General features: G+C 43.9%; 1 protein-coding gene across 5 annotated transcripts in view; it reads left to right on the top strand.

Moving 5' to 3' along the window:
• NFIA (nuclear factor I A) overlaps nucleotides 1-13,921 on the top strand; it is a 355,490-nt gene that overhangs the window by 336,558 nt on the left and 5,011 nt on the right. Inside the window, exon 13 of one of the 5 annotated variants that reach the window (XM_036255152.1) lies at nucleotides 4,185-4,243. The exons of the other annotated variants lie outside the window; for them this stretch is intronic. Within the exon in view, the coding sequence (XP_036111045.1) occupies nucleotides 4,185-4,205 (21 nt within the window). The 3' untranslated portion in view covers nucleotides 4,206-4,243. Of the gene's footprint in view, nucleotides 1-4,184; nucleotides 4,244-13,921 lie in introns of those variants that run through there. 5 annotated transcript variants of the gene reach the window in all.

The following is a 13,921-nucleotide window of genomic DNA, read 5'->3' as shown; positions in this document are numbered from 1 at the left end:
ACTTTGAAAGTACATTTTGAGATCAAGTGTGTATTGTTTTTATAAAGCGGCACCTCAAGATAAGAGAGCCAACCCCAGGACAGTGGGACACTGTGGGGCCACACAGCTATGATGGGCAAGGCGGGCATGAGATGCAGGGTATCAGACACCCAGGAGGGAAGGAGCGGAGAGTTTACTGTGTGGCTTAGGAAACGGGGGTGTGGTTCCTATTTTACAAAGCTATTTTATAAAAGCCTAATGTCCATTAGACTGGCCAAAGTGCACTGGGATCCTGAGGAACAAAAGCATGTAATTCAAAAGTTCAGTTTGCAGAATGTATCTTCACAGACTGCTGTGCGGTATTGTGTGTATAGGTATGGGGGTGGGTATTAAACCTGGGTGTCTGTCTGTGCTCCGAGGTAGCTGTAGAGGTGGCACATTTTTCTAACTTCTGTCTTTCACTGTGCAGACAGAGGTTAAAATCCCCATCTTCTCTCCCAAGCAAACACTTGAAAGTACTTCCACATGAGCCCAGGAGTAGGGAGGACCTTTGATTTAAAGTTCAACATTTACATTTGTAATTTTGAGTAATTTCTGTGCTCGGATTAATTACATTGAAATAGTTTAATTAGAATAAAATTGATCATTAAGATTAATTTAACCTGATAGGCTTTGTGTGCCTTTCTAGACAAATATTATGAAATATAGTGATAATGAAGCAGTGAGAGAGGTAATTTCCCACCTTTTGGTGATTTCTCTCTGGTATCTGGATAGCCCTGAATGCTGCTCTTTGTCCCACCCTTACCATTCAGCTAGGGCCATGCTGTATCTCTCAGTTGGCCTCTTCCCAAATATTTTTTCCTGTCAAAGTCTAAAGATGTACCAAATTCTCTTCACCCCACCCTCCTAATCACATCATTCTTCCCCTTTCTCCCACCCCCACCATCTTCCAGGAAGAATATTGGCTTGGTTCTTCCCCTGGGCCTTGCATCATAATGACCTCTGTAAACCAAGAACTGCTAAATGACACTCCTTATGGAATTCACTAATGCTCCACAGCCCTGGGGTCAGCTGTCAAATCTGGACTTTCCCTTTGCACCCTTTACTGGATGCTAGCTTTGAACAAGAACCAGACACAGATGTAAGCCCTATAGTAAAATGAGGGCTTGCAACCTCTGAGTGACTAACTGTAACAGAGCGGGAAAGAGAAGGCAGCTTCTGCAGGTCCTGATTTCCTTCCGGGAAACAGCTTGCCCTCTCCAGCCTCTGCCTTCCACGTGGCTCCATGCAGAGAGCCATGCAGAGTGCTTCCAAATGTGCTGCCCTCAGTTTCTTAAGGAAAACTGCAGAAAGACCAGACTACTGTTTTACCATGGGATTCAGCATACATTAAACAGTATGTCTGCATTTACCTACCCACACATTAACAAGTGAAGACTTTTGAACTATTAATTAAATTATCAAATTATTTGGTCTTCGAAATAATTTGGATCCACAAGTATAAATTAAGTCCTCAGGAAAATCTGCAAACTATTTGAATTTCAAATTTCTCCCATCCACCATTTTGCCAAAGTTGCTTAAAAAAACAAAAACAAATGACAACCAAAAAACCCACAAAGAACCATTGGCTGTTATACTTATTTCCTCAAGCAACTCTTAACAGCAGAGGTCCAAGACAGTGGGGAATTAGTCAGAATGAGACAGATGTTAAGAAAAAACATGATTCCCAGTAGTTGGGGGTTGAGTGACCAGCGGTATAGATTATCATCTTTCTGCAAATTAGCCAATTTGCCCCCAAAGCTGTGAAACTATTAGGCGTGTGAGCCCTGATTCCACTCAGTCACCATAAGTAAACTGCCTAAAAAGAAACTAATTTTAATTTTTTTTTTTTTTTTTTTTTTATCCTCACCCGAGGACATTTTTCCAGTTTTTTTGTTCAGGTAGAGTGGGAGGGAGAGAGAGGAACAGAGAGAGAGAGAGAAACATCGATGTGAAAGGGACACATCGAGTGGCTGCCACCCGCACAACCGACCAGGGCCGGGGACAAACTGCAACCGAGGTACGTGCCCTTAGCGGGAACTGAACCCGGGTCTCTCAGGACCGCAGGCCGATGCTCTAACCGCTGAGCCAAACCGGCCAGGGCAAAAGAAACTAATTTTACCATCCATTTCTACAGCATATCATCTGAATGAATTCCACTTTTATTCATGTCTCTATCCAGTTGAAGAAGCTTCCCACTTTCATAGCAAAGGGTTTTATTTGAAAGTGTATTCACATTTAATGTGGTTTGAGAAAAACCTTAGCGTTGTTCAGCATTCGAGCTAGGCTGCGTCCAGGGCTCTCAAGGAAAAGTGTGTATGGCCAGCATTCTCATGCTATGATTGTGCTTACCCAAGAAAAATGCCCATTATTGCACTAAGCCAAGAAGGGACCCTAGTGAACCTAAAGATGAGGTTTCTGTCTTCCCTATGTCAAAAAAATTTTTTTTGAAAAGCATCAGGTCCTGCCAGATGATTCATTTGGTTGGAGCATCATCCCAAACACCAAAAGATTTTGAGTTTGATTCCTAGTCAGGGTACATACCTAGGTTTGGGGCCCAACCCCAGTTGGGGCATGTATGGGAAACAACCGATCAATGTTTCTCTCTCTTACCAATGTTTCTCTCTCTCTTTCTCTCTCCCTTCCTCACTCTCTAAAAATCAATGAAAACACATCCTCAGTTGAGGATTAAAAATAAATAAATTTTAAAAGTATCCGTGCAGCCTAGTAAACAGACAAAACACTTTCATGTATTATATTATTTCATCCTCAAACCCCCACCATGCTAAGAAAGTGCTCTTGATCCCCTCTTATCCAAGGCAAAAACTGAGACCTAGATTCACTGTGGACTCAGTCCATCCACCTTGAGCCAGGTAGTTTCTCCTCTGAACCCCCACAGCAAGGCTCACTTTCAAACTGTTTATGTGACTCATCACATATGCTTCGCAGGGGTGCAGCAGCTGAACCTGGGGTACTGGGAATGCTGCAACCTGCAGTTTTGCTGAGATGCTCAGCTGTCAGGGCAAAACCGCTGGGGCAGAGAGATGCTATAAAGTAACTCTCAGGTGTTGCCCTGTTGTTTATTACTGCTGTGCCCACTTTCTTACTTGATAAACTCAGAAGCTGAGTGGCAGAGTCCATGGTACTGTTTCTCCAGCTCTCTTTTATTTCTGTCCATAAAGACCATTGATGCTTTCTCTGAACTCCTGGACCCTTGCTTAACAAGGGGAATGAGTCTCAAGTAGGAAATCAGCTCCCTCCAGACTGGTTCCCTATGAGCAGAATCCCTGCTTCAACTCTTCCTGGTTCTAAACCAAAAATAGCCATTCCTTCCTCTGTCATGTACCTTTTTTGGCTGGAAAATCCCTGAGATCTTTCTGACCTCAAAAATCCTTTACATTTTTTTGTAAACATAATAGGAGATCCTTTTAAGTTGGAGACGTTTCTTTTCATAGCACTTTTTAGTTGAATTTTCAAGGCAGAAAAACAGTATAAGCAAACTCTAGTTTTTATATTTGAAGGGAATAAATACGCAGTGACCATTTGCACAAAGAGCTGAAAACAATTGCAAAGAAATCTGAAGTCATGGCTGTGGAATTCTAGAATAGACATCTAGAATCTGTTACTCTCTTTTTAACTGGAATTCTAACTCTCAAGCCTTATAGGGAAAATTAAGAAGATGCAGTTCTCTTGGCCCCTGCCTTGTCTTTCTTTCTCTGACTTCATAGTAGATCTGAGGAAACGTTTAGTACTAACTAAAGCTTGGAGCTGCCCAGCCTCTGAGACTGAAATGCCTGAGAAAGGAGTACAGATTCCAACCGTAAAACATTCCTCCATCGAGCCTTGGAAACTAGCACACTGAGGCCAGCGGAGTTCAGAGGGAGCACATGTAAATGAGGCTCAGTCATAAAGTCCCGAGGAGTGTTTTATTTCGTTTAAACCTGAACTTGAACTTGTAAACGTGTACCTGGAGAACAGCACGGAAAGGCTGATGCAGTGGAACAGGAAGCCATATTTTAGCTCAGATAATTCACTTTTTTAAAAGAAGGAAAAACCTTCAAGTATGTTTTTAACTGAACTGCCTTTAGGATAGCACAAGGTGCAAGACTTTTGTGATTGTAGAATCAGAATGAAAATTAATATATTTCATTGGCTTATACCACCAGGATCTCCTTTCCATAGGATGACTTAACAAGAGAAATGGATATTTAAAGAGCCAATGAACATATGACAGTCATCCAATCTGTAACTGGTTTCATTAAAATGCAATAATAGAGGTGCATATTAGCACTGTGTGTGAGTTCTGAATTTGTTCCGAGGTCTCAGTCACCAGGTGAGCACTACCAAGTGGGATTTATTTAAAAATAAAGTAACTGATTTTGTTTGCCTGCTTGATTTTATAAAACACATTCTTTAAATCCTCACCCAAGGATATGCTTACAGATTTTAGAGAGGCAGGGAGAGAGGGAAACATCAGTGAGAGAGAACATCTGTTGGTTGCCTTCCATACATGCCCAACAAGGGAGCAAACCCACAACCTTTCAGTGTGCAGGAACGACACTCCCGCCAACTGAGCCAACCGGCCAGTGCTTTAAAACACCTTCTTAAATCTGTCTTCAGTCATCTCTGCTTACCAGATCTTCCCCATCTCTAAAGTCATTACTAAGAAAGGTAAAAATGAGTTACATTTTCTGTGTTAGAATGGCATTACCTCTGTCCAGGAAGCATAGATTCCTGACAGGGAAACCAAGTAACTCTGCCGATCTCATTTACTGTGAAGATGTCTGAATCATCGCTCAGACCCTTCACTCTGCCGGTTCATGCTGCGGGATCTTTACCTTGGTGCAGTTCCCCACCCTGGCCCCACCAAGCACCTCCCCAGGAAATACTCAGGAAGAATCTAATTGTTTGTAGTAATGAATATTGCTTAGTTGTAAGTTTAATCTACAAATTTAGAAGGAAATAAATTCAAACATAAAAACCTTTTGCTGTTTCAGCATTAAAAAAAAAAAAGTACTGTCATTTGAAACTGCCAACTCCCTTATGTGGGTTTGTTTTGCAAGTCACATCTTAACAAAGACAAGTTTTGTTGCCACAAAACCCTAAATCCTACCACATTTTCAGAAGGAGGAAAAAGGCATTGTTCACTGACCCCTGGTTTGCGCTTTGGGGAGTGTCACCTAGAGTTTTGACAGGGCTCGGGGAAGCTGTTCCGTTTTTGGCCAGGGCAGTGGGCTCAGATAAACTCCGACCTCATCCAGATCACATCCGTGCTGCCCTGCTTTAGACCAGGATTTCATAGTTTTGTCTTTTTTTTTTTTCTTTTTTTTTGTGATATGTGCCCCTGGCGGGAACTGAACCCAGTACTCCCTGGTCCACAGGCTGATGCTCAACTGCTGAGCCAAACTGGCCAGGGCCATAGTTTTGTCTTTTGATTTATTTCCTCCCCAAATGCTGTGATAATTGGTATACTGAGGCCTGTTCTGAAGATAAGTTGAACCCCTGAAGTGACACCAGCTATAACCTACGTCTCTGACTTGGTCCACGGTCAAGCTCACTCTAACCTCAGTGAAGGATGTGAACAGTTTTACCCCTGCCAATGTCATGTCTACCCTGTGAACAAGGAAAAGACGACTCCTGGAACCAGTAAAATAAAAAAGCAGGTCTTCCCGGCAGGTAGAGCACAGAAATGGGGTCTTTGTAGTACATATCAGAGCAGCCTTGAGGGGTGCCTAAGTCCGCCAGCAGCCAGTGACCCAGCTGGGACTTGAACCATGGCCCCGACTCACAGCCCAGTGCTAAGATGAGAGTCTGGTCTCATTCTACTCTCTTTCTCTCTTCTCTCACGAATCTGAAAAGTAAGATGCTACAACTTCCTCCTCATTCTGTCCACATTCTTCTGCCTTCAGGCCTCATTTCTTTGGCTCAGGACAGAAGCCTCGATTCCAGCTGCTAGCGGGCTGGTCTCGGTTGCAGTTGAGTGCGTTCTTCTTCCCTCCCTTTCTTAATCCGGTGAATGGAGGAGGAAGGACTGTTGGTTTGTGTGGCCTTTGAGAGAGTAGGGGTCTGCCCTAATTTCTGTGGGGGGCTCAAACACAGGTGGAGAGGGAGACTGGCTGGAGGGGTGGGAGGAGGCAGGAAATGGACTGGAAAGGGCCGGAGGAAGGACCCGGGACAGCAAACAGAAGAGGATTAGAAGGGGAAGAGGCACAGCCCTGAGCTCAGGGCTGTGCGAGGAGGCACAGGCTGGGGTGGCGATGTTCAGAGGTAGCAGATGCTATCCAGGGCCTAAAGGGCTCCTTGGCTGGAAAGGTTAGTTTGGGAATTCATTTCTGGCAAAGTACCAGATCTCCCGTCATTCTCTGGGAGAATTCTTGAAAGAACTGGACTTCTCACTTCACTATTATTTTCCCCCTTACTTGACTTTCTTCTCTACCTACACAATCTGCACATTAAACCTACATGATAGATTTGCTGTGAACCTGAGTCTATTTGGAAAGAGCTCCTCAGTGCCGGGGGAGGAGCAGGCATGGGGAAGCAGTTTGGGGACGGAGTATTCTGTGGCCACGCTGTGCTGAGCTGCAGCCCCACTCCCACGCCTCTCCTTCTAAACAAGGAAGGTTACCTCCCCGGGCCGCCATTGGGCCAGGCCCAAGTGTGACTGTCTGCACTTGTTAGACAACAGGCATTTAATTAAAACTGGAATCTGATGTGTAGGAAACATACTTTTTATTTCATTTCATAGCTCCCCAGGAAATCATATTCTTTTCCTTCCCTACTCCCCTCAGCTCTCCCTGCTGCCAAAAAAAGAAAGAAAGAAAGAAAGAAAGAAAGAAAGAAAGAAAGAAAGAAAGAAAGAAGAAAAAAAAGAAAGAAGGACTAGGGGAAAGATTATTTTAATGTTGAAAATCAAAACTTACAAAGGGCTAGGCTGCCTTCTTTATTTTTGCCTTTGGGGCAGACATTAGCCAATAATAAAGCCTGTATTGTATCTTCAGACCAGAGCCAGCTTTTTATGGCTAACTTCCCATATGGAAAAGGGTTTGTCCCATTTCAGGGCATTAAAATACAGCACTTAATGAATCTGTAAGTAAAATCTTTCATCTTACCTTTTGTGCAATAAAAGGGGTTACCTGATACCTTCTGATATTTGGTTGGACTTTGTGGAATCAAATAATAGAAAAAGAACAAATAATAAACAGAAGGCCCTGGCTGAAAAACAAGCCTCTCCCACAGCAGAGCCGCCAGTGCCCTGTCTGGGCCCCACCCAGGGAAGCCAGCAGTGCCATCACGGCCAGGCACATAGGCCCTCCCAACGATGGCATCGGTCCTTGTCCCCTTAATCTCCTCGCTGCACCTCAGGTCTCAAGCAGCTTCCGTGGCGCGGGCTCACTTTAATGGGTAGAATCTATTTTTCACGAAAAAGCAGGAAATAAGCTGTCTCTTTCATAAAAAGATTTACAAAATGTAATCATTGTTGAAATACTCCCTTTGAACTGCTGTGTCCACGGGGGTCTCCGGCTCCCAGAGTCGTGCTTCATTAGAACCCCTCACCAGCGGCTCCAGAGGCAGGTACACTGGTGGTGCCGCTTTGATGTCTTGAATGAATGAAAGAAAAGCACAATAAAAAAGAGCTGTTGATCAAGCATAAAATACTCTTTAAGCTGACAGAATAGCAGCGTTAACACACCCTAAGCTGCTTTTAGTTTTTCCCTTTTTTTCCTCACATTTTCCTGTGCTTTGTGTACAGTGGGGGTTTGTATTTTATAAGAAGTCTCTGATCTATGTAGTATGCCATTCACTAACAAAAACCAAAATAGGATTGTTTCTGTCCCACTTGGTTGCCTGACTACTCCCCCCTCCCCCGCCCCCTCCCCCTCACCCCACTTCCAAGGCGTGCAGTTCAGCCTTGCAAGGCAGTGGCCCGAATGCCTTTCATAAACTTGAGCCAATTCCTTTTGTGTGGTTGGTTTCGCCGCTCTGATTTTAATACCGCAATTAAAGACAGATTTTTATTTTCTCAAGAACTTTCTCTTGCAACTGGGGAAATGGAACTGACGCAGCTGCTACTTTTAACTAAAAAATTATATCATTAAATAAGAGAAAGCCGCCTTGTTGAGGATTACTTTCCAGAGGAACTGGCCGTCCTTGGGTCTCTGGACCATAGACCCCTTGCCCATTCTTTAGTAGGAGAACCGTCCACCCTGGCTTTCTGGTTTTCTGTACCTTCCTCTATCTGGGCATTAGCACACTGCATCCCCACACAAACTGATCAAGTTGTTATCCCCCTTTCCCAGGCATGCTAACTGACTAGGATCACTGAACGGGTGTGTAACAGTGTACTAGTTAAAGGGTGGGATTCTGTTACCTGGAACGCCAGAGCCCTAGCTTTTACCATGCACACAGCCCTTCAGAAAGTTTGCAGAGCAAGTGTGAGTGGCAGAGAACAGTTTTTAATCAGAAGTCATTGGTTCACATTTGATGCATATTGATGAACATATAAAGGGAGACAAAAAAAAAAAGTGCTTGATGGATGGTGAGGCCTACACCAGGGCACGTTGCAGTGCAGCGAGAGGGTCCGACTGTGGAACAGCAGTCAGAGTAAGCGGATTGTGTGTGTGCTCTCAAGGTTTGGAGGTGCTGGATGGCTTATTGGGTAAAAAGATTAGTGTTTTCCCGTCTTGAGGTTTGAACCAAACAGAGGTCTTGGCCGGGAGCAGCACGGTCACTCTCCAGGGAGCGGTGGTTTGGACAACTCCTCTGTACTTGTAGTAAGTAGGCAGCAGTCCATGTTACAAAACTATCGCACATGCTCCTGACGCAGTCGGCCGCAGTTGGCCGCGTGCAGTAGCTCCTCAGTCAGAACCGCCTGGGGCGCCTCGTGGAAACCTGTGTCTCTCGGGAGGACGCCTGTCATTTGGGGCGATGTGGACACGTGGCATGAGCCTGCATGTGGCACAGCCATGCTAGACATCATCCGCCCAAAGGCCTGGTGGGGCCACTGGCTTCGGGAACCCTGGGGACAGTGTGTTCTTTCCTTCCTTCCTTTATTCAACAGTATTTATGCAGTGTCTGCTCTGTGCCAGCCATCGGGCAAGACACTGGGGATACCACATGCAAGAAGGTTGTTTTCTTGGGAAGAAAAACAGGTAATTACAGTTCAGTGACTGTGACAGGTAATCCTTGGGACTAAAGGCCTAGAGAAAGACCTCTTGGAAGAAGGGACTGGTGATCTGAGAAGGCAAGGACCAGCAAGTGTTAACAAAGCCAAGGAAAGGGGCACCGCCACGCCAGGGCCCAGCAGGGAGAAGGGTTTGGCTTTGGGGGATCTGGAAGAAGTTTAACACAGCGCAAGTGTTGAGTATGAGCGGTGAAAAGATAAGGCCACAAAGGTAAGCCTGGCCAATCACAGCCCATTAACGTTTTAATAGTTTCCTGTACAATAAACAAGTCTTGGTTTAGCGTTATTGAAAACAGGCTTTCTTTAATTAACAAAATCAGACAAGAAAAATGGCTGCAGAGATCAAAGCCTGTGGCTGGCAATACCAATAACTGACACCTGTGTACAGCATGTCACCTTTTTAAGAAGAAATCAGTGTAAAAAACCTCTTTCCTCTTATGCAATGCAGAATGGTCCTCGCAGCAGTCCTCCAGGCCCGAGGACACACAGCTAGTTGAAGTCGCACAACTAGTCAGTGGAAAAAGTGGGACTCAGTCCTGGTCCCTCAGACAGTGCATACTCAGCCTCATCAGTCAATATAAGTTTATAAAGATCCTACTATGAGAAAAGCAGGGTACCACGTACCTTGAAGGGCACAGAAGTCTAAAACCCAGCACCTTTTTTCTAAGCAACTCCTTAGAGCAAGCACCATTTTTATTGTACTCATTATGTCCCCAGAGTTTATCACATACATAGCACAGGGCACCCAGTAGGTTCCTAATAATTGTTGAAGGAGTGAAAAAAAAAAATGCTCCCAAATGGTGTATGCTAATGTGAGAGCCCGGAAGTGCACTCGGGGGCCCTGGACATTCCCATTGTGTTAGAAAGGGACACAGGAGGCTACCAGGCTTTAGGCCGGTGTGCCAAGGACAACTCATTTGGGCTGAACAGTGGACTTTAGCTCTTCCAAACAAGAGCAGGAAGCCAAAAATGACTAACTGGGTTAGTGTGGCCCAGCAGAGATGGAATCTCCTCGAGAGAAACTGCAGTATGGGTCGGCAGCACGCTCTTTGGCGGCGGGTGGAGAGCCAGGCTTGCTGGGGGAGTGGGGCAGAGGCCTCTCCTTGTGGATGTCCTTAAATAACCCACCTTGCCTGGAGAAGAAAGAGAAGTGTCACACCCAGTTCTGGATTCCACATTAACAACCTCCTTCCGCAGTGTTCAACTTTGCCCTTGAGGTCTTTTGTTTAACTTTTTAAATTTGAAAAACAGATTCTGCTGGGTCACAGTCTGTTCCGTCCTCCCCAACCCCACCCCCACACCCCCAGCACCCTCTCCTTTTTTTTTTTTTTTTTGGTTAAAGTAAAATATAGCTATCTCAAACAGACTTGTATTTCCTTGTTGCTAAAATATACATCCGGCGCTCTGAGTGCAAAGGGTTTATAACAGGCCTTTTAAAAAGTTGTTATTTGAATGTTTGTTGTTACTAAGGAGTTGAGTGTTCCTCTGCAACCTCATGAGCGAAGACTGGAAAGTAGCCTCAGTTTCCTAATTGCTCTCCATGTGGCATAAGAAAGGAAAGTGATGGCCACTGTCAAAGGTCCCTACTGCCATTTCAGGCTTCCTGTTTCAGATGCAGCCGGATAGATTTTGTTTATGGTTCATAAAACCTGACTACTGTGAGTATTCCAGAATCCTGGCAGAATGGGATTGGAACTTTCATGGAGCTGTAAATTAAGGGGAGGGAAGTGTGACAAAACTCCTTAGAGAACGGTGGAAAAAAAAGTCGTGCTGCAATGGTTAAATGAAATTTTATAAGCACATTCAGTGTGGAGCTGTTTTGCATTACATGAGTTGAATACCTTAGAGACGCCACATCTGCAGGCACTTTATTAAATCCTTAGTCAGCACTTTCCAACCTGATGAGATTACTTCTTCATTTGACTGGAGAAAAGGAAAGCTGAGCTCTGGTCCTGGACTGCAGATTTCTTTTGATGTTTCACCTTGAACACAGAGAGAGGACAATTACCCTCGTCCCTCCCCCCGCCCCAGTACATCCCAAACTGTAGAAATTGTGAATGTAACAGTAATTTTACTTAACTGGAGCCTTTGTGGGAGTGTGGATTTATGGACCTCCAAAACAAATGTAGCTGAAGGTTCCTGAGGAGAAAATAGATCAAAGCCCTGTGTTTACTTCCTTAATGTAAATGTCTCAAGATAACATCATCCTATATTGTATTGTAATATTGAGACTCACTGCAGATAAGGGACAGAGATTCCTTTGTAGTCCATCTGGAGACGGTAGGTTAGATGAAGAGGCTATAAAGTATGAAGGCAGAAACCATATGAAACCTAAGTTTATGTCAGTAAATGGCTGAAGACAATTTTTTGACTCTCCATAAATGAATTTTGTTTAACATGGCAACATTTTCCTAGTGATTTGCTACTCAACCCCAACAGTTTAACAATCTCAGATTTCTTTCCTATTTTTCTTGTGTGGCCAAAAAGGACAGGGCTCAGAATCGTTCTTCAAGGAATGTTGCGAAACTTGCATTGCTTGTATCATAAATTTTATAAGAAAATATCACAAGCAAAAATGGGTTTTTCCAATCATGGAAGTTGAGTGGCTTATAAATGTGCAACTATTACATTCATTATAACAGAATCAGGAGTGTCTTCAGCTACAAACTGATCATGAGAAAATTCAGTGAAGTGAATGAATATGTGTTGTTGTTGTTGTTTTTATTATTATTATTAATTATCTGCCATCTCTGCAAATTAATGATTTAATCACAGACCTCATTTCAAAAAAAAAATTCCCTGTGTGGTTCTCCTACCCGACTGGCTTCCCGTTCTGGAAAGCCTTGGTCAAGTAGCCGGGTTAATTGTCATGAAGATTAGTGTGATGTTGAAATAAGTACTAATGGTCAAATTACAGGAGTGAAAAAGTTTAAGAATAGGTTTTGGTTTGGGCCTGAAAGGGTTAATTAAGTTTTTTTCACGGGTTATTAAAGACCCCCAACCCAAGCCTTCAGGAGTCATATTGACACCCCACCACAGGACAGCTCGCTCTCTATTGACGTGTTGCTGGTCTGAGCACAATAGCCTCTGTGTCTGCAAATCATTGCTAAAATCATCTCAAGGAAAAAAAAAGTTTGAAAGCTTTAGCGTTAGACAAAAGCCCAAGAGCTGCAGTGCGCAGCTGAAAAACCCGGAGTCAGCAACTTCTATTGATTAAAAACTAACCTTTAAAGTAACTCTGAGAGTGTGTGGTTAGCATTTAAATTTAAACATGTCATGAGTTGATTTGTGTTACTGAATACCAACTCAAAAGGAGTAACATTCACATCGCATTTTTTTTTTCTAATTCCCTTAAGCAGCTAAAGTATTTCATGAAATGTCAATAGGGCAAAAAGAAAAAGGGGAGGGGGCCAGTGCTGGGCCTTGTCGTTTTCTTTCCCATGCAAATATTCACCCCCCAAAAGAAAAGTGCGGAGAGTGAAACACAATAATTAGTCCTTTGTCTAACTTTCCCAAGTGCCAGAGAAAGACAGATTAATTAAATATACAACAGTGTTGGTTTTGGAGTGGGGGTCTTGCTTGCTGTGTAGGTCATAAATTAGGCAGAATAAATACTTCAATGTGTTTGCAGTGGGCCTGCTACGTCAGAGCCACTGGAAGGTTGGTGGGAGGAGAGCAGAGGGTTTCTTGCTAATGATAGTCACGTCTGGGTCTGTCTGGTTGCTAAGAGCAACCAGACATGATGTAACACCAGGATGAACTTGAACTTGGGGGACTTGAAAAGAGAACAATAGACCAGAGCAATCAATAAAGCCTATTTCAGTGAAGGATTACAGAGCTGCTCTGGGGTAACCTTGTCGGCAAGGCACACTGAATAGTAAGATGTGTGAAGAAACTTTTTTTCCTGCTTTGCTTTTTAAGAGAAGTGCAGAGGCACTGCAGATTTTTGTCATTTTCTAAGGTTGTGTCCAGAAACGGTGGTCTGGAAAACTGCTCCCCCTGCTGACTCACTGGGTCCTGGGCGTTGGCTTCAAGAATGAGCACAGTGTCAGAGTTAAGTTCGGAATTTCACAACCGACTTAGAAAGTGTGTGAGCAGAAACTGTAAGCATGATTCGTGGCCCCCGAAGCCTGAGACTGTCCTGTTAACGAGAGGACTGGGCTCTCAGGTGGACAGGAGTCAGCTCCTAGGAGAGCCTGCTGAAAAGACGGCATGGAGTTTGCCTTTCTTCTGTTTTCTTTCTTCCTCTTCTTTCTTTTGTCCGGTTAGATTTAGGCCGTGTGCATTTGCCAGGATGATTTCCTTCCAGGACACAAGAGGCTTTATTGTCTTCCTCAAAGCATGTGGTCAGAGAATAACATCTAAAAGTATACAGGATGAGTGGTTTTTTGGTTTAGGTTTAGGTTTTTTCAAGTCCTCTGGAAATCAAAGGTGGCTTGTGTGACCAGGAAATCTTATACCAACCTCCACATAGCTATCATTTTGCCATTTATCCTAGGGATCAAACACGTCCTTACTTTACCTAATTGAATCTCTTGGATACGAATGAGCCTTCATCTGACCGAATCCACCCGAAGTGTAACCCTTCCTTGATACTGTCAACTCAGAGATATTAGAAGCAGTCACTGTTGCTAGAAGTTGATGATGTTTCTGTGAATAGTGATAAATGTGGCGAAGTACAGGGTATCTCTAGAGAAAAGCTGGCAAGTCCACGTACTTTTT

This window comes from Molossus molossus, unplaced genomic scaffold, assembly GCF_014108415.1.
Source record: "Molossus molossus isolate mMolMol1 unplaced genomic scaffold, mMolMol1.p scaffold_m16_p_12, whole genome shotgun sequence".
NCBI classification, from domain to species: Eukaryota; Metazoa; Chordata; class Mammalia; order Chiroptera; family Molossidae; genus Molossus; species Molossus molossus.
This window is presented reverse-complemented; position numbering and strand designations above follow the sequence as displayed.